The sequence below is a fragment of the Apus apus genome, chromosome 4, assembly GCF_020740795.1.
Source record: "Apus apus isolate bApuApu2 chromosome 4, bApuApu2.pri.cur, whole genome shotgun sequence".
NCBI lineage: Eukaryota > Metazoa > Chordata > Aves > Apodiformes > Apodidae > Apus > Apus apus.
In genome coordinates this window covers 66,035,561-66,056,306 of record NC_067285.1, presented here as the reverse complement: position 1 = coordinate 66,056,306, position 20,746 = coordinate 66,035,561, and the positions used below count along the sequence as shown (strand labels likewise).

Sequence of the window (20,746 nt, the reverse complement as noted above, 5' to 3'; positions counted from 1 at the left end):
GACTCTAAAAAATCACTGAACTGATTCTTACTCTGTCTCCAAAATACAGCAGGAAAAAGAAGCAAGCTGTACTATAAATGCCTTCAACAGAAATCTGGACATCTGGGAGGAAATGTCAATTGACATAAAATAATTAGCATACACATACAGTGATTATTTCTTATATAGAAATTAAATGCATAGGTATAGCAGTATACAAAAGTTAATTAAACATCAAGTGAAATACACTCAGACTTCTAAACTGTGTTAATTTAATGGTCATCTGTCAAGTGCTAACTGGCAGGATATGAAAATCTACTTAATGAGTTAACTTAGGAGTCATAATCTAAAAAACCTGTTCAAACACTGCTAAACCCTCTCTGGAGTGTTGACTGCTTAGAAGAAAACTGAAATAGCTCTCATTTGTTTCAGTATGGAAAAGAAAAATCCTCAAAGTATTGAAAAGCTTCCTGCCATGGGAACACACTATGCACATACGTAATGGTGTTTCTAATTTTGCAAGAAGACTGTCCTGTACAATAATTTTAACTCCCCTTAACCCTTGGAAAATTATTCTGAGGTTAGTCCTGTACTTAAAATTACAGATCCTCTATTTTCAGTCAGTTACTTGGACTAAAAGCATTCAAAAACAGGTATTAAAATTGAATGTCCAAGGTCTGTATCTGGATGTTTACACAGAAGGTAACTTCTCTTCCAAGGATTTCACCATGTAGTAATTTCTCAAGAACAAAAGGAGAATCAAGTTCTGAATTGAGAGTTTTAAATGACAGTGTCCTTCCTCTAACATGTCTGTGACAAGCTCCATTTGGCTGGAAGAATTCTCTCATTATAAGTTGTTAGGCACAGTGCAGGAAACATAAGCACGCTGCAAACTCAGCTTCTAATGAGTTTTTCTTACAAAATGTGTTTTTGCTGAAGTGAAAACAGCAGAAGAGATAGGATTATGGATGGTATATTTTGTTCCCAGTATATAAAGCAGGATTTCATCATGTGAAAGAGAAATGGGAGTCCCCAGTGTGGCTACTCTATTACAAAGAAATGCAATTCTTTGAAAATTAATTAAGTATTTGTACAGTCAATGAACGTCTGTTTTCAGGGAACTGGTTGCCCTGTGTTCTTGGGGTCTCAGCTGGGAATGGTTCAAAACAAATACTGAGGTTAGTAGCCATGAATAACAATGAAGAAATTCCAGGGTTGAGATGAGCACTTTCAGACTCATATTACCAATGTGATTACATGATATGCTAGACACACATCTTTTTCTTTGTTAAGGAATAGCAGCTTATTATACGATTGCAGAGCTATGTATTTTCAGCTTTGCAGGATCTTGGGTCCTGGTGGACACCAAGTTGACCAGGAGTCTGCAATGTGCCCTTGAGGCAAATAAGGCTAATGGTATCCTGGGCTGCACTAGAGAAAAAATATTGCCAGCAGGTTGAGGGAGGTCATTCTTCATTTCTCTTCAGCACTGGTGAGGCCACACCTGGAGTACAGGGTCCAGTTCTGGGCTCTGCAGTACAAGAGAGACATGGACTTCCTGGAGAGAGTCCAGCAAAGGGCCATGAAGACGACTAGACTTTCATAAGAGGAAAGGCTGAGAGAGCTGGACTGTTATGTCGGGAGAGGAAAAGGCTCTGAGGGATCTCATCCATATGTACAAACACCTGAAGGAAGGGTGCAATGAGGATGGAGCCAGGCATTTTTCAGTGATGCCTGGTGATGGGACCAGAGAAAATGGGTACAATGAAACACAGCAGCTCCCTCTGAACATCAGGGAACCGTTTTTCACCGTGAGGATGGCCAATCTCTGGCACAGATTGCCCAGAGAGGTGGTGGGATCTCTTTCCTTGGAGATATTAAAAAGTCGTCTGGAATCAGTCAGGAGCAACTGGCTCTAGGTGGCCCTAAATGAGCAGGGGGTTGGACTCAATGACCTCCAGAGGTCCCTTCAAGCCCCAACCATTCTGTGATTCTGTGAGAGAAATAGCTGTCACCTCATTTCATAGCTTGCTTTGTTTTGGTAATATTCCTACTCATTAGCTTCAGACACTTTTCTTGAGACATGTAACTACTGTACTCAAGAAATACTCTTTTTGGTGTATTTGCTTTCCCCACACAAAAAAGAGAAGAATGAGATTTTGCTCTTCGGAGCAGGATAAACAGAAATTCTTATGAATGCTTCTGAAGGCCTTGATTTTAGTACGCATCAATAACTGCAGAAAATACAAAGCCTAGCTGGTTGGAAACAAAATATCTCTCTCATATGGCAGAAAATCCACTTTTCCTCACCCAAACACCATCAACCCAAATCACGGAGGAAAGACACTCACAAGCAATGCGGACGTAGGCTTTCCGGCTCTTGGTGGTGCCTGCACTGCTCCAGGCAACACACTGGCACCAGTAATCTTCAGGCCCGAAGAGTTCCTCGACTTGCTGGCGGGAAATCTCAATGCTTACCTCTCGGACAATCAGACCTGTCAGGGTACAAAGAACACCAGTCAATATGAGGCTTACAGATAGAAAGAAAAAGGAGTGGGTGCAAAGTCTGCTTGCAGAGTACTTGTGAGAACTTACCACTTTCTACCAATATCTACTCAGCAACACAAACTGTCATAAGGACATAAAGGGGAAAAAAACAAACAAACAAACAACATTTTCTCTGCATAACAAGTGGGTGAACGAAAAACTAATCCCTATGATTTTTACCTTTATCACATACCACATGTATGTTAGACAAGTAAGAGGAACAAACAGCACCTCAGCTGATATAAATTGTACCATGTCCCTGGGATGATTTACACGAAGTAATGATCCAGTCCAGTTTTATTTTCATATGAATATAATAAAACCACAGAGTCATTCAATTTATACGAGTCCCTTAGCCCTCCTATATTTCATCTCCTTTTACTAGACAGATACAGCACAGTGAGAAGTCTTGTTCACTCCAACACTGAACTGCCTAGGAGAATGGATTTGACCATTACAGAAAATGTCCTGATACTCTGTAACAATAGGCACGTGTTGCAGTATGGTTATTGCAAGCTGCAGTTTGAGGACTATTATTGTCATATATTCTGCAGATACTGTGATATTTTTTAGGTGATTTTATAATACAGTGCAATACACTTCAGTGCCTGATGGGCTCCCTGGCTCTGCCCTCCATATTCGCATCTCAGTGCAATCCCTCCCCAAACCCACAGATGCACCAGTGACAACAGTGACCCACTTACTATCCTTCCAAGCAGACCACTTTGCCCACAGTTCCCAAACACTGCTCTCTGTTGAGAAGCCGTTTTGCTTCTAAGTGCAAGGAAATATTGTAGCGCCGCAGACACCATTGCAAGGAGTGTTGGCAACGTGTTGATCCTCTAACGACAACCACTGTGTTTCATACTGACTTTCTCTGCCTCAAAATGCACTGCCTGGTGAAAACACTCTTAATTCCAGCCAAGATACTAAGCAGAGGAGGGAGAGAGTGCTTACATGTCTTCTCAGTGTATATGGTCTTTGCTACTCATGCCAAAGTATCGATAAACTTCTAACATGAGTCTGCCTGTAGAAAACACAATTGCTATTTAAAAAATGCATTCTTGCAAACAGCCTTGAATATATAAATTCACATACAAGTATTTTGTGTAGTGGGACTGATTTTCTTTTTCCTTCCAGAGTTGCCAGGAAACTCAACTGAAAGGTCCTTGGAACACAGAGTGCACAGTTTGTCCACATCACCAAACACCAAAAGGCAGGTCCTTCTGCTGAGCACAGACTTGAGCCCATGGAGATCATCTACCCTCAGCCTTCTGACACACAACTTACAAGGTGATATTCATAAAGTGAATGTTCCCAGTTGTGCAGTACAGCATGTTCCTCAAGCACGGGAAACCAGGCCAGCCTTTTGATTTGCCTCCAGCCTCACAGAGGTTCCATTCAGAGAGCCAACGATTAATTACTGTTTGTACACACTTGTGCACTGTCACTGAGGCTGCATGCTGTTCGCATCCAAAACTTGGTTAACCACTTAGCAGCAAAAAGGAATTCATGCATATAATACCATAGACTCCTCTGGTAGGAACGCCTTCTAATGAGATGCATTTTCCTGTTAGAGACTAGCAGTCAGGTCCCTTTTTGTTTCATTATTCTTCACATTTTTAGCCATTGAATAATCAGCTACTTTGGGGGAAAACACTTAATAGCTTTCTTCCTTGAAATTAAATACTCAAAACATGGCAACTGTACTCCAAAGAATGGAAATCAAAGTGGTGCATGGACATTTGATACGCAGTGAACACTGTGTTATAAACTTGTTTTGCTTTGATGAGCTAATTTGGCTCCAAAAGGGGTCTGAGGAATAGCTTTTGTCCTGTTGAAAAGAGCACAAAGAGGGTGGGGAGCATGTACATTACATGCATAACAATGGTTATATTTTCCCAGTGCAACTGCTGTTAGCCTAAAGATTACTTCAGTTCATTCCTAGTTTTTACAGCACTAACCCAGGGAGCCTTTGAAGGTTACAATATTACATTTTCATAATAAGGCTGATTATGACAGAGCTTGATGGAGCAGTGAACTCTGTTACCCAAGGGCTAAAGCAAGCAGGCTCATAACGATAGTACTGGTTAACAATTATTATGAAATAGTCTTAGTATTCAGGACACAAATGTGGTTTTCTGATAGTCTGTTGGAGACATGAAACCGTATGGTAAATACCTCCTCCCACTGGATGTACCAGCAGGAGTTTTATCTCTGACTTCCTGGGATGCTCTCTAATTCAAAATAACAAGCTACTCCAGGTAATGTCTTTTGGGGCAGTCATGAAGTACTGATAGGTTTCAGGTTATTCAAAGTAACTTGGCCACTGATTTTTTAGTAATATCAACAGTTGTGCCATGACCAAAGAGGTGCACACCTTCTTTATATACCCAAAAGATGCCTCTTTCTGCTTACAAGCAAAAAATGTCATTGAGTCTTTGTCTCTAAGGTAAACAATTTTTCTAAAAGTTCAAAATGTATCAGAACAGCTGGTGTTGCCGTGAGATCATCTGGGATGTAAGGATCCATGGCCAGAACTCGAAGATGATTCAACCACTCCTTCACAGCATCGCCCATTGGCAGCTCATTGAGCAAACAGCCACACAGACCACATCTCAACAGCTGAAATGCAATCCTGTTCCTTCTGCTACCACACTTCAACCTAACCCCTAACAGAAAAATCTTTTCCAGGGATTACAAAACCGCCACCTGAGATACTTCAGATAGCAACTGCCTTGCTATCAGCTGACATACTGCCGTACATCAGATTGCACAGCAGAGCTGGTACAGCCTGTCTGCTTTCATTCAAGGGTGTATCTCTTATCCACCTCACGTGGGCACTAAGCGCAAGACAACCCTGGTATGACAACTTCAGAGATCTTAATCTTTTCCCTGTTAAAGCTGCTTCTGCTTCTACATGAAAGAACAGTAGCTGAAGTAATAAATTAGTTGAAGTAATCAAGTTAAAAAATAATTTAAAAGCGATACAACCCACGTCTCAATATTTCCAGACAATGTGACATTCTGTGCCTGTAGTTCAGGCAACTGTGTCTCAAATTGTTTGACTATAGGTGAGTGCAAAACCTCAGAGTACAAAATTAGAACTAGTCACTCAAAAAAAATTACTCCCTATATTTTCCCTAAATATATTTAGGACAAGACAGCTTAAGAGATTTGCAGTAATTTATGTAGCATGTAGCCTACCTGGTACTGGCCAATTCTACATCACCACAGTGCTAAGAAACAAAAAGTCACCCTCTCACAGAGAATATTTCCTCTGCCTTACCTTATTTACTATAAATATATTGCATTTTTCAGTCTAGTTCCTCATATAGTTAAGATATGCAGAAGGTGAAGATACGCAGCATAAATGTTTTCTTACAACAACTTACTTGAGTAAGCTTCATATTTCCAGAATTAATATAATCACATAGATGGTGGCAAAATCCACAAGAAGTATGGATCTTCTTATTTGAAAGCAATGCTATAACAAATACAGCTGAAGGGAGACAACAGAAATGTGGGCAGCCAGAATGCTTGATGGGTCTCTTTCTCATGCATATAAATCCATAAAGAGCATCTAACTAGTATTTCTAACTCATACTCTCACTGTGATGAATAGTTAGAATATGACAGGGAAAAGCATTTGCTTGCACTGTCCAAACTTGATTTGCATTCAACTAAGTGAGAACTGTTTCTGTAGCCTCTTGCAGCCCATCTGGATCTTGGGTATGAAGACACATATGTGAAGATAGTGGGTCTAATTATCACTGCCCTATTTCTCACAACAAAAAGATTGTGAAGAGAGGAGCTTTAGAATGAAAATGCAGAAAAACAAAGTAATTTAAAGCAATTATCCCAAATAAACAGTAATTGTATATTAAGATTGTTCACTGAAAAAAACACAGATCTCTAAAAATGCATCCCTAGGTTGCTGGGCTCTTTCTACGCAAGTGTTTCTCTTCTAATTTCAGTGAGTAACTGCAGCATTCCCCAGAGAGAAGCAATATAAGAAGTTACACAATGTGAGTACAAGGAAGTAAAAAAAACTTAGGGAAAAAAAAAAAACAAAACAAAAAATATTTGCTGTCTTCTCTGGGTCCTGAGCATATAGACCTGGATCTGCTGGATTATAAAAGATGTCACAGAGGTTACTAAAGGCTGGGGCTATTTATACAAACAGATCAGTCAGATTTAATACACTTACCTACACCTAGCACCAGAAAAAAGACCATTGGTGGAATTTCCCTAAAGAGAGGTCCAAAACCCTGTTAGCTGAGAGTGCTAAACAAACCAGTCTGAGATATCTGCTTACCCCTAATAATTTTCAGTCCAGATGAGGAAGGAGGATGGCTTACAAGAAGACTCAGGGAATTTGGCATAATCAGTCTGTGATTGTGTCCCAGTCCCATGAATTAAATAGGTTCTTAATAAGTGATAGTTTTACATATTTAATAGAATAGCATCTACAATTATTAATTTTAATAAAATAAATGTATCTCTGAGACTAATACAACTTGGGCTCTGAAAATGAGTAGGAAGGAACCAGAAATGTACTTATTTCTGTATTTGAGGGATTAATGAGTGGAGAGAGGCAGAAGGAGCCCTGCTCAGTCTGCCTAGTACTAATATGTCAGCCAAATGAGCCCAAGGGAAAGGCACTGTCTGATGGCATATATAAAAATAAAATTACTACCCCTCCTGGAGCAAAAAAAGTGTGAAGAGGGAATTATGGCTTATATACATGATATTTTATTATAAACAGTATCCTAGAAACATAATCAAGCAAATACATGCTTCATTCACACATTCCCCAAACACTTAACTTAGCTGGCTATACAGACTTTGAGGTAGATTATCTGGTCTTCAGAGGCAGAAATCTTATCTTTTTTAATGTATGCAAATGTAATGTAATTGTACAATATTATGGTAGATTATTAGTAACTGCAATATGAACTCATGGGTTCCATATTGCACCAGCCGAAGTAAGTGGCAAATTTCCCAATGATTTTAATAGGAGTAGATTTGTCAATCAGACTAATTTCTTTCTGGAGGGAAACAAAAATGTCTTACAAGGTTCTGCATTGGAATAACACAAGAAATGGTCCAGCATATGCCTGAAAATTGAAGATTATTATCAATTATCAAACATAATTATCTGGCCCGGAGTGAGTCCAGGTCACAGAGTTAGAACTCATTGGGCTTCACTATGCCAAGAAATTATTTTGATGTATTTTGGCTGCCATGTATGTTCAGCTTTTGATATTAACACCCCACCTACGCGAAAATATTCCTCAGGACTTTGATAGAGCAATTTTTGTGGAAGTATTGGCATGCATTTGACCCTCTGGCGCAAGACTAAACAGGACATATTTAGTTGAAAGACTGAATTGCACTTACAAATTCTCTGAAACTGCATGGATAATTTGTTTATTTTCTCTGTAAGTAGAAGTTAAATTTCTGTGCTTTTGTGCTTTCATTTGCCCAAAAGGTATTTCATTAATTAGTAATCACATATGCCATAGAACACATTTCTCAAGGAGATGGAACTTTATGACCTACTGGTCTGGAAAAAGACATTACTGTAAGACATGCATATAGATTGCAGGTGTACCACAGCCACTGTAAATAAGTATGGAAATGCAGCCCATTTTTACGCAGGAAACTTGCAACCCTTTCCTAGTTCAATTTCTTGAAACTGGTACTCAAAGCAGCCTCCCAGTACTCACGTTCAGCACTGTCAGCCCCTTCCCTCCTTAGACAGGCACAGACTTGCCAGATTGCAGGCACCCCCAATTCTCCGCTCCTTGTCTGCAATGTGGACACAGAGGGCAGGAACAGTGTTTCTTGATGATGGAAAAGAGGCTTTGAGGAGTCAGCAGCAAAACAGCTCTGGGGCAGGGGGACTCCTCTGCACATCTATGCAACACATGCTGCTATAGACTCAAATTATACAGGATGTAACTTTGAAAACCTGGTGTGTCCCCACTCAGACCCTCAACTTAGACTTACAGAAAAATGCAGTAACTTGCTCAGTCTTAACACAAATCAGTGCCAGCCTGAAATAGCCCATGCTTTCTGACTCAGTTCCTTTATTTATTAGGAGTGGGAAAGGAGAGTGAAGGAACACTTTATGAATGTTTCTCAGTCAGGACAGATTTGAATGACATAAGTATACATATTTTCCAACACAAGATGCGGATGGAAGGAGAATCCCAATACCAAAAAAGAAAATGGTAGTTTTCCAATAACTTCAAGAAGGGATGGATTATCTCTACAGTATTTGGCAAAAAGGAAGAAAGCATTTTCAGTTCTCATAGTATCCATCTGCCTTATATTTCACACGAAGCTTCATCCAAAACCCCTTAAAAACAGTATTCTATTTTTTGCTTCATGAAATTGGCCAAGACCATATACTATAGTGGTATGACTATAAACAGACTCAATAAAAGGTGAACAGACTGCTTTCTCATCATGCCATTCTTTGTGATGAGATTGTTCTCTGACAGTTAAACTTGTGACCCAAGCCAAGAATGATGATCGTTTTACTTAACAATAGTCTCTGGACCTGTCTGATTTATTTAATCACTCATCACAGGTGCTATAAACAACTTGTCTCTGTAGCAGAAGGCTGATCACTTTATTTGGTGAAAAAACCTTTTTACAAAGGTAAAATCATCGCTAAGTCAGAATTGAAATTTATTTACCCTCTTGCAGAGATAGATCCCTTGCAGTAAGAGAGTTATTCTGCTCAAATATATCAGAGCTCTTAAGCTATGGAATTTGGTGTTTAAAAAATGAATAAATAGGCTATGCACAAGAAGAACAGCTTTGAATATTAAAGTTCTTGCTGAGAAAAATGCACTCTGTGCATCCTAATGGCACAGAGATGATTGTATAATGGTGCACTCTGCCTATAGCTTATTTTCTACGTAGAGTAGCTGTAATCTTAACAAAAGATAGATAGACAGATGGATATCCAGAGATAGTTTAAAAGAGCAACAGCTTTAACACCCAGTAATCCTTCATGCTGTGACTGCATGCACCTGGTTTTGCCTCAGTATTATTTTTCTGTAAATTGTGGCTGGCTGGTGGTATGAAATGTCTGCACTAAGATTACAAATAATTTTCCATAAATATTAGTGTAAATATTTAAATTAAAGGCTTTCAGCAATTTTTTTCTCTCTTTATAACTTTCTCTTTTGGAAACAGACACATTATTAACTCAAATTAATACAGACAAAGGCAAAAGCCTAATAAAGCCAAGTCTGCATTAATACTGATGCAAAGTTTGCACTGGTTTGCGCCGGTTAGCTATGGTACCCAATTACCAGGTAATGGTAGTGAGTTAAGCTAAAATCACAGCTCCCCTACTATTTTTTAACTGACTTACACAAAAATTACAAAGTGCTGTCTTCAGAGGGATTTTACTTTGAACTGGAATTAAAGAACATGCATTCTGTTTGGGTCTTATTTTCTTTTAGTGAAAACAAGGCCTTTTTATTCTTTTCCCATTAACATCTGAAGGACCAAATTGTGTAAGATGCAGGGAAAACCTCAAAACTTAGTTCTGGAGTGCTGGTGGAAAGCAAAGGTGTGTCCTGGTCCCTGCCAGGATGGTAGAGGTGGGCAGTCCAGCCTGCTGTGTTTGTCCCCTTGGGGAAGGTAGAAGAGCCCCTCTGCTCTCTCCTCTCCCAACCAACCTCACATCTAATTGCTTTATATAAGCCTCAAACTACTGTCATTTAATACTTTAGAACAGCATTGGGTTGCTTGTTCTCAGCCTATAAACAGTTCAGAGACAAAGGAAAATGCCCCCCTCCCCTTTTTTTAAATGGAGGTTATTTTCTAGCTGACAGCATTTTTCGCTAATATGCACAAATTGCTCCAAAATGCATTGTTCTCTTCCACATGTAACAACGTATGCCTATTGCTGCTGCTGCTTTCTTTTTTCCTGGTACAAAAGTAGTAATGGCACTCTGGTGTAGCTGGGCTCCAAAGAAAATCTCCTTACAAGCATATATTTCTGTTCAGCCATGGGCTGAGGTCTAGAAGTAGAAACAAATGCAAGTCAAAGCATCCTGACCCAAGCCATCCTGACACTAAGCAACTCTGAGTGGCAACACCAGGCAATTCTCTGACAGGCTTATGCTGCTTACAGGGCTCAGGAACAAGAGGTCATCTGTACAGGAAAGCATGAGAGTAAGCTCTTAGCAGCTCCAGCTTTTGGGTCAAAGCCCAATCTTCCCTTCTTTTGGTTGAGGCACGTGCTGCTGAGAGGTGTTGGGTTTTGTTGGGTTTTTTTTCAAGGGCCAGGAAAAAAAAACATGCCAATGGTTCATGTTTTACTTAAAGCTGCATTTGAGACTTCACAAAGGAAATCTGTGCACTTCTTATTTCTGGTTCAGAGGATTTACATGCTCTTTCTAATGATCTGGGCCTTCAGCAGTGGGTAATGCTTCCCAGTCCCCAGCTTAGTGCTCATGCAAAATTGAAGCACTTTTGAGGCAGTTTATAGCCTACAGATGAATCTCATTGTGCAGGCAAAAACAGATAATAGTTGTTTAGCACTTCAGTAGAGAAGCTGAGGAAATTACTTAAAAAGAGGAGAGGAGAGCAGGGGAGGGGAGGGGAGGGAAGGGAAGGATAGGATGTTTACATTTCTTTTGCCTAGTGGAGGGGGTGTGGGGGGCAGGGAAACAAATGGTAGATAAGTTTGTGTGTAAATTTAAAATTTTGTATATAAAAATACACACCAAGTTGTTTATGTTATTGACTTACTGACATATATACGTGCATATATTTATAATATATATTTGCACATGTACCACACCCACTCTATCCAGTTTTAAGAAGCAGAGACAATGTTAAAATGCCTTATACGCTTTATTTCTGTGAATCTGATGCAATGACATGGTTCAGTGGCTGGTGCAGCAATTGTGGGAACAAGAACAGTCACAACGTGACACAAGGGGTCACTCGGGAGCCTTCCTTAGCAGTTGTTTTCCTCTTTTTTCGTCCACAACGTGCTGGAACAGCAGGTTGGGAGAGAAGTGTAAAAGCCCCACCATTTTTGGATGTTGTTGTTCTGCATGCTAGGGGTGGCATTTCCAAGCTGACTAAGGCATCTTAGAAAAAAAAAAAAAAAAAAAAAAAAAAAAGGCAAGGAGCTGCTTTCAAAGGGGCTTTGTCTAGTGTGTTGTCAAGTGATGTGACTTCCACCCGACAGAGATAAAGCGCTGGGAATTTACTGTCTGCTCATCCATCCAGCGTGTTTTCAGGGCTGTGCCAAGCCAGCAGCCAAAACACCAGCTCCTGAATGCCAGGAGATTGTTCTTAGTTTGTAGCAAATAAAAGAATCATTGCAGGAAGGTGTGCGAAAAGGCAAGCTGGTGGTCATGGAAGTAATTTGCTGTGGACAGGTTTCTGGATTCAGTGCAACTCATGATCCCCTTTAGCTACAGTGAGGCACCAGGGGTGCGAGCAAGTTGCTCTGCAGATCCATGCAACTTTGACATGAAAAAAGACCTTTTTCTTTATGCAAGTTAAGTGCTGTCAATAGTATCATTGGAGTTCTGGCTGCCTCATTTTTAATTTTTTTTTAAAAAACTATCTGAATACCCACTCTGACCAAATTCCAATATTGGTTTCCACCTTACTTGAAGAACAAAGTAACTAACCGCAAAGCAAGCCTGATCCACTTCTTGGCATAGTTATTCTTCAGGCCTGGCAATCCCTACTCTTGTTCACAGGAAGACATGGCAACCAACCCAGTTGCAGTGTCAGCACTTATTACAGAAACATCAGAATATAAGCCACTGAAAAAACAAAGGCAGCAATCAACCAGCCGAGGTCTTCTCTAAAATCAAAACCTGGGAGCAAATAATAGAAGAAGCCACAAGGACCGAAAGATCAGCATTCAGGGGGGAGAAGAAAAACAGAAGAGTCTGACAAAAGACTCCCTTTCTGCTCTCAATCAAAATATGAAGAGGGAAGAGAAGTTATGAGGCACTGCAAAAGGCATCCCACCAAAATCTGATGAGACAGAGCAGTACACAACCTTGCCAGTGAATGGCAGTCCTGCTGGTACCTACCACCTCCTGCTGTTCATTTATGTACAAATCAGGAATACATGGGAATGAGAAAATGAATACAAGCAGTGAGCCCACAAAGACAGCACAAAATTAGATCTTGTACAGGTTAGATCTGCATATGACAGGCACCTCTCTTTCCCTTACACATTAGTGATGACTTGGTATGTACCCACACAGTGAAATAAGCCTCAATAAATCTTATCGATGTGCAATGGTTGTTCCATATAAATGGCTTTTTTTTTTTTTTTTTCAAACGAAGGATTTCTTCAGTCATTTTTCAGCAATAGGAATTCTTCTACCTCTCTTCCGAGAATGACTTCACTGTCTAATGAGTTAACAAAGAAAACAGCAGAGACACTACTCAGCTAACTGAGACACAAGCTTACACAGACTTCAAGGGACTCCAGAAAACAACATTTAACTGTTCTACACACTCATCAAGACCCTAATGCTTCTAAATAGGGTTAGACTACATTTCCAGTGACTGCAACAGACTATAACTTGTTCTCAACAAAAACAACAAAAAAGTAAAGTATAATTTAGACCTTCCATTTAATTTAATATTTAACTAACTGAAAAAAAAAAAAAAAAGACATTTACAGAATGCCAGTGTCTTGCACTGCCGGGGTGCTATGGATGGCAGCACTTTTGTTAAACAGCACCCAAGCACCTCTGCTTTTCTTTTCCACCATTCCTGTACCCAAAAAATAGTTGTTTTACATTCAGGCCAGTGGACGCAGGATGGAGACTTACCTTCGGGACTTGATTACAAACTGACATTTATTGGCCTTTCAGGTGTGAGACAGCCTCCACCATTGGGGCTCCAGATCCCACACAAAGGGTGTTTAGCTCCAAAGAAACCAGAGGACACAGATGGAAAAAGGAAGCATTGACTTGAAAAGCTGTGGCTAGTCTGAAGCAATGGTGGGTGGTGTAAAAGCAAAGCTGAAGGTGTAATTGGGGAATCAATGGCATTACGAGTGTGTAACGAAGGAAAAAAAGGTGTAGGCTGGAAATATGCAGATATCAAATATCAAATGCTTCAGATTAATACACTAAGCATCGATATTCCTCTTCTTATTATTTTAAATAATTTCATTTCCTGTTTCAGATTTGTTTTTCTAGAAGCCCACAGGAAACCTTCAGAACAATTAGGCAAACAGCTGCAGATAGGAATTTCATGCTGCAATAAGAAATTAATTAATACCCTAAAGCTTTTATCTTTTGGTCTCAAAGCAAGAGATACTGAGTGATTTGCACAGAGATACATGGTGAATCCACAGAAAATTTGGAATAGGCAAATGACCGTTCCCACGGACCCATTACCACTCGCAGGAAGAGTGTGAGAAGGATTAACTTGCAGGATGAGTAGCTCCCTCTGGGCCTCTCTGTTAGCATCCCTGAATATCCTGAAGGAAAAAGCCAGCAGTGAGGCTAAAAGGGCCTGCCTCAGTCAGCTTACCAGCATGAGGGCAGAGAGTTTGCAAGGTTCATGGCTGCTGCCTGTAAAGGTGGCTGGCATGCACCTGTGCAGGGAAAAGACCTTCTGGAAGACACAGCACCAGCAGAAGAACAGGTAGGTGTCAATGGCTGTGAACATGTAAAGAAGGTATCTAGGTGTAAGGGCTAGATGAAGCTTTCCACAAAGACTTACAGGGGCAAAACCCCCATATACAACAATTTTATTAAATAAGAAATATGTTAATATATGCATTACAAGTGAGTACTATGCTCAGTGGAGCCTAAACTAAAAAACCCCACAGTCTTTTGCAGGCTTTTATACAAAAAGATAATCTTCCTGGGCTTAGGGGGATGGTTTTAGATTGCTTATAAGCAGATTTCCCTCCGGAAGCAAATATCTGGCCCAGTGTTCTTATTCTGTATATAAAAAGATTATTTTCCTTCTGTAACTCAGAACTGACCTCAGTGATTTCTCCACTAAGTTCAATAAAAGTAACAACCATTTTGAATTTATATCCTAGAAAATGATGATTCTCTGCCTCTGCATGTGTGTTGCTTCTGAAGCTTCCAAATTAGCTTTTTCCATCAAAATATACCAGTTACTCAAGATAGAAGTGGAAACCTTGTCTGCTTGTAAAATATGTCTGCAGCAGCTTTGTTGTCGGGTATTCCCTGGATCTGAGCATGCTGGGGACCACATTCCCAGCAGCTAATTTTGAAGACCTATACTGCAAGAAGACAGAATTTCTCTTGCAGCAGTGATGGACATGAGCTGCCTGCCAGGCCATGGGGAGCGACAGACAAGAGAGAAGATGACCCGAGTAACATCTAAAATGGCTACATCCTAACTGTCAAATAAGAAAAAAAGTGTACAACCTGTATTTCCCTGCAGAATGACATTTATTTGGAGAAAGAGAGTTATCTGCTCCTTTCTGCACCAGCTGCAGCCTTTCAGACCATACATATAAACGTTTCACTTACACCATCCTTCCAAAATGGGGAAATGCTTCGAATAACTAAAGAACATGGACTGTAGTATCCATCCTAACCCACATCTCAAAACTATTAAGAGAAGAATTTGGGAAGAGATACACAGACACATTTTTAAATTTCCCTGAAATGAGTTGGATTAGGACAAAGCAGTGAAGGAGCAGAGCTAAAAATTGGCTTTACGTTGCTTGATGTTTGGAATGTATTTGATACAATGATAAGCAGAAAATAAAATTACTTGCGACAACAGTGGAATGAAAACAACCCTTATTTATGATATGTGGCTACCCTTCCTAACATAACCCCAAGGTATTCTACCCCAGAGAGTCGAAATATTGCAGGCTAAGTATAACTACAGCATTTAGCATCACCTGTCATCTCTTTAGTGAAGTTAATAGGAAAACTGGTTACATTCGTCCAGAAAAAAAATTTTTTTTTCTTTATCTTTTGGACTCCTGAAAAATAATACAGAGAAATAGGAGGCTACAACAGGTGAAGAAGCAGTAAAAAGAGATTAAGGGAGGAAGATGTGCAGAGAGGGAAAAGAGCAGTAAGCAAAGGAAGATCTATGGGTCAAAGAAAAGAAGTAAAATGGTAGCCCTCTACTCTCCTCCCCCTGAGCTGTGTTTACATGGGGATGGGGGCACCTTAATTTCACATTTGGGCTCCCAAATTAAGTTCTTCAACATTGGGATTTAACAAAGTGCCGTATTTTAAAAGTACCAATAGTTTTTCATATTTGTAAAGAATCCTAAGACAAACGATCACAACTGCTCAAAATGATAGGCTACATGCTGTTCTTTGCTGTGTGGTCAGAAGTCCCACCCTAAACAACATCTGAACAAGCTGGTGGGGTTTTTGTCATTATGACAATGCAGCCTTCCAAAATGTGGTATCACAAACACCAAAATAAACGGTTTTCATGAGATGTACACACAGAGAGGAAGATAAAGTGATAGAGCATTGTGTGCTGCAAGTGATTTTGCTGCCTCTATACATGGGTCCAGAAGTGCAGAGATAGTTGCTCTGGAGGTTTCCTTACTGCTGTCTTGGCTGCAGTATCTTGTAAGAGCTGTTTTAAAGGCAAAAGGGCAGATGTCAATCTTTGATCTTCCTGTTGAGAGGGTGATCTATTAAAGACTTAGCTAGCTGTGTAGTTACTCCCTCAACGGGCTGCCAAACCCATTGCTTAAGGTAACAACCTCCTACTCGCCAGATCAATGCTAACTCTATGTCAAAAGCCCCATCTCCCTTCATCAAATCTGCAAGTCATCCAAAAATACTTTATTAATGGGGAATGGTAATGATGGGAGGTAAGCACAGGAATCACAGTGGGGGCTATATAAAGCAACTGAAACAGAGAAGTCTGAGATTTCTGTCTGAAAAGCGCAGTTCAACAAACCCTCTTAATCAGATGAAGATCTTATTCTCAAAGAGATTCTAACTCTATTGTTTTTGTTGATTTTTGGGGAGGCATAGAGTTGAGGGACAGCTCAGGGGCAAATTCTTGGAGCCACCTGTCCTCCTGGCTGAAGGCTGGGTGGCATCAAGGATGCTTCTAGGGGACAGCAGGTCCCCTGAGAGCCTGCTTCTGAAGGAACGATATGGGAAAAAAGAATGATGATTTCACCTGCTCCTTAACAGAGCCACCCTCAGTTTGCCTTTCCTCTGAGATTGCACAGAACATCTCTGTTCATTTTGCATTAGCTGGGGCCTCAGGCTAGGCTCAAGAGTCCTTATTCTGTCTTGCTGCTATTTGGGAACACAGAGGAGGTCATCCCGAGCCCTCCTCTCCCGATACATCCCAGCAAAAGAAGACAGAAAGTGTAGGCAAACAATAATGCTGGCTGAATTGCCCAATATGTCTATTTAATTAGCACTTAGAAGAGCCCAAAATACTGTTTTCTCCTTGCTTGAAGGAGAGAGAAGAAGAATGTGTCACTGGCACTGCAGAGGGCAAGAGGGGTTGTTTTACAGATCATTTCACCTTAACAGTCATGGATGAACTATTACTATGCATATCCAAATTGCGAAGACAGAAACAAGGTCCCTATACTCCTGAGTTTTCTCTGTTGTACATCACTGGGATGGGAGTTGTGATTTATAAGCATTTAATCCCTCTGGACAAGTGAAAGGGGCACAGGACACTGAGTTTCTATGCATCCACAACTGTCCCACCACTGCAGAATTGGTGTGTGTGTCTGAAAAGATTTCTCTATAAAAAGCACACAAACAAAATCTTTTGCCGTAACAGTTTTCAGAGGTACGGTGATTTGAAAAATGCGCACAGTTTCTCCAACAATTATTGATGCTATTGAGCTTCCTGCCCTGGAACAATGGAATTTTCTTGCCCCTGAAAGCATCAGTTCTGCAGGGTTCCTTATACTTTCATTACTGTTATCTTTTATGACAGTCGGTCATAAAATCAAATGTGCTTCCTCAAAACAACTTTCATCTTTGTTTTTTTAAAACCAGTGTTCTTATTATTTTCATATATTTTACCACACTAATGGGAAAACATGCTAATAAAAACATGAAAAAGATCATGCTCTGCCTTGTATTTCATGTACACAGGAAAGTCAAATATATGCACTAAAGATTTTCAAAGCATCTATTTGACTTCTTTATGAAAATGCTTAGCTTTTTCCATAAAATAAAAACTCCAGCAAGTCTGAGGACTAAAAAAGAATAATGTAATGATCTTCTGTGTAAAGCTTCTGGCTTTTTAGGCTCTATCACTGGAATTTTTTTTTTTTTTGCAAGGCTCTCTTTTCAGGCTAATTTAATTATACAAAGTGGTACTAGAACACCCTGTCACCGTTACTGTTATTCTCTCCAACCAGAAGGCAACAACTCCCACAGAGTCCCTGTGCATGTTCTTCACAGCAATTCTTTACCTACTGTTTAAAAATACCACACAGTGAAAAGAGTATATAATTCTTATTTTGTACCTCCTCTCTGTTACAAAGAAAAAAAAATATAGAAAGCAAAAATACATACATATTTTATTTTCCCCTCTTAAAAATTAAACATCCTAATATATTTTTATTTAGCAGCTCTCTTCATTGAAAGCTCAGCTGCACTCTCATTCTATCTCTAGTTCCACTGCTATTGCTGTGCTGTTGTCCCTGGTTTTATCAATAACAGAACCAAATTTGCCTTATAAGAATAGTTCATCATTTCTACACAGAACTCATTCCTGGGTACAGACTCAAAGCCCATGAACACATAATCTTTTGCAAATCAAAATCTATTTCTCTCCTTCATGCATCATCTACAATCCCAAGATGTTGTACCACTAGCGTCACACCTGTATTTTACTCTCTTCTCACCCGTCCTTTTGCAAAAGAAAGCATAATTGACCTTTACATTTTTTCTCTCTTGTATTTTACTGTTTCTCTTGCTTTCCTTTGCTTAGTTTTTCTACATAAAGAAACGAAAGAGAAAGCCTGGTTTAAAAAGGGCAGCAGAAGACAGCATCAGCATGGTGCTCTTCATCTTATTTAGGCAGAACAGACCTTAAGGAATAAATATCAGGAAAGAAAAACGAGTGCAGTTTTCAGTTGCTTGGATTATGCAACTGATCCAGCTGAATCACTGGGTAACTGAGATCCCTTTAAGGCCCAGGTTAGCCGTGGAAAGTCTAGACCTAACCTGGTTTGTTGACAACTCCCCCAGCCTCTCTAACTGCAATTTGAAGCCTGCAGCAGCATAGGCTTGGGCTGCCATCCTTACGCTGCCCTCTGTGCAGCTCAATCACTACTGATGTGCCCTAGGTTACAACAACTGCACTAGCTCACCAAAAATAGGAGAAGAAACCCAAATAGCCTCAAAAGTGCTTTGCCAGCCTGACTGGTGCAAGCTGCCAAGTCTCCTTCTTAAAGCACCAGAATGAATCCTCACAGTCACTGTCTCCTGCAACTTTTTCTCACCTGCAGTGGATATATTTTCCTGGGCTTCTATTGCTTTGAAGAAGATATTTTTTTAACCCCTACCTTAAATACATTGTTTACAATTTTCTATGCTAACTACATGCTGTGAGCCCTAGATTCTCAGCCTGCTTACAGGAAGGCGCATAAACACTGACAACCGTGACATGCAGTAACCAACTTTTTGGCAACAACCAGGTTGACTGACAAATTTAGGTTCTGATGACAGTTTCATTTTAACAAGCTATTAATGTGTCTGTGTTGGTGGCTCTTGTGCTAATAATCTATGTGTGCAGCTTTTGACACCCTCCTCCCCCCACAAACTCGAGTAGATTATGTTAATCTCTAATTGGATATGGGTTTCGTTTGCATATACTTGCTGCTGTTTGTTATGCAAATCATTTGTCCTCTAAATATATTCAGATGCATCACTACATTTGTAGAATGCAATTTGCTTTACAGCATGATTAAGTTTTTCTACAATGAGTTTTTTGAGGGGGAAAAAAAATGAATTTTTCACCTGTAGCTGAAGACTTCACCCATAATGAATTATTTTCATATTTCTGAATGCTGATGTTAATAAAAGCTTAAAAAACAACACAGTGATAGCTGCTCTCCTGCTTGTCCTACTTCATTCCAATGGACTCCCATGGATGAAGAGAATTGAAGATGCATTAAGTAACACAAATTTCTTTCTTATAATTTTTCTGCTGCAGTCAAATTGTTGGAAAAGTCAATTCTTAAAAACAAATAAATATGCCCAGAGTGTAATGCAGAATTTTTCTATCGCCTTTCCTCCTAGACCCACCTTCTCTTTTTCAAGCTGAGAGCACAACAGTACCATTAAAAGCTTATGCTTTTGATCTCTGTGCAAATAAACGAGCTGAAACAAATAAAACCCAGTTCACAAGAGACTTCCAAGACATCTGGTGAAGTTATTTTTCTATGTAATTAGACCAAGTGATGGTGTAATTCCCAAATGAAAGGTACCTTTTTTCCTTGGTATCCTGTCATTTCTCAAGAGTCATCAAAATAGCAAGAAGTCCCACTTCTCTCCTGCATGTGACACAAATTCTATTGATTACCAGTCTTCTCAAATAGGAACAATCATATATTTGCTTAATGTTGGTTTATCAAGTTGGTTGGGTTTTTTTTGCTGTTGTTGTCTTGTTTGCTTTTGGGGTTTTTTTTGTTTGTTTGTTTTTTGTGGTCTTATGTGGTCCTATTTTTCATCCATTAATGTCAGTGGAATTTCTGCTATTGACTGAGGAAGGATGAGGCTCTTGCGTTTGGGTTTTTTTTTCCTTTTCCTCTCTAAACTACTGTAGTTCTCCTTCATACAGGTGCTATGAAGCAGGCAGGAAAGTGCAATGAAATAACCGACAGGTGCTAGCTCTGGATCAATACACTGCACTTAACTGTGCCCAGGTGTGCTTTCTCCTTCTTTCTTGTCAGGAGCTGAGCAAATTTCTCCTTTTTTCCTGAATTTCCCCAATAAATCATTGTTCTAGGAACAACTCAATTGCTCTTCAGCACTTTGGGGAGAAAGTGGTTCTAGGTCTGAGACTATGATACAGTGCAACCACTGAGCACTTTTGATGCTGAACAAGTGAACAGGGAATAGACCTGGCAAGGAAAGCAATTCCATTTTGTTTGTGCACAGCTCTCCCATGGGCTTTTTGTTTTGTTTTGTTTCAAGCTTGGGCAAGGTCCTCTACAATCGTGTTTAACTAACTGACCTGC

The 20,746-nt window shown here is 39.8% G+C and overlaps 1 protein-coding gene across 2 annotated transcripts in view; it reads right to left on the bottom strand.

Moving 5' to 3' along the window:
• The window catches only part of UNC5C (unc-5 netrin receptor C), a 257,762-nt gene that overhangs the window by 71,338 nt on the left and 165,678 nt on the right, over positions 1–20,746 (bottom strand). For both annotated transcript variants that reach the window (XM_051617618.1, XM_051617619.1), the window contains exon 3: positions 2,331–2,474. In XM_051617618.1, the coding sequence (XP_051473578.1) occupies positions 2,331–2,474 (144 nt within the window). The remainder of the gene's footprint in view (positions 1–2,330; positions 2,475–20,746) is intronic.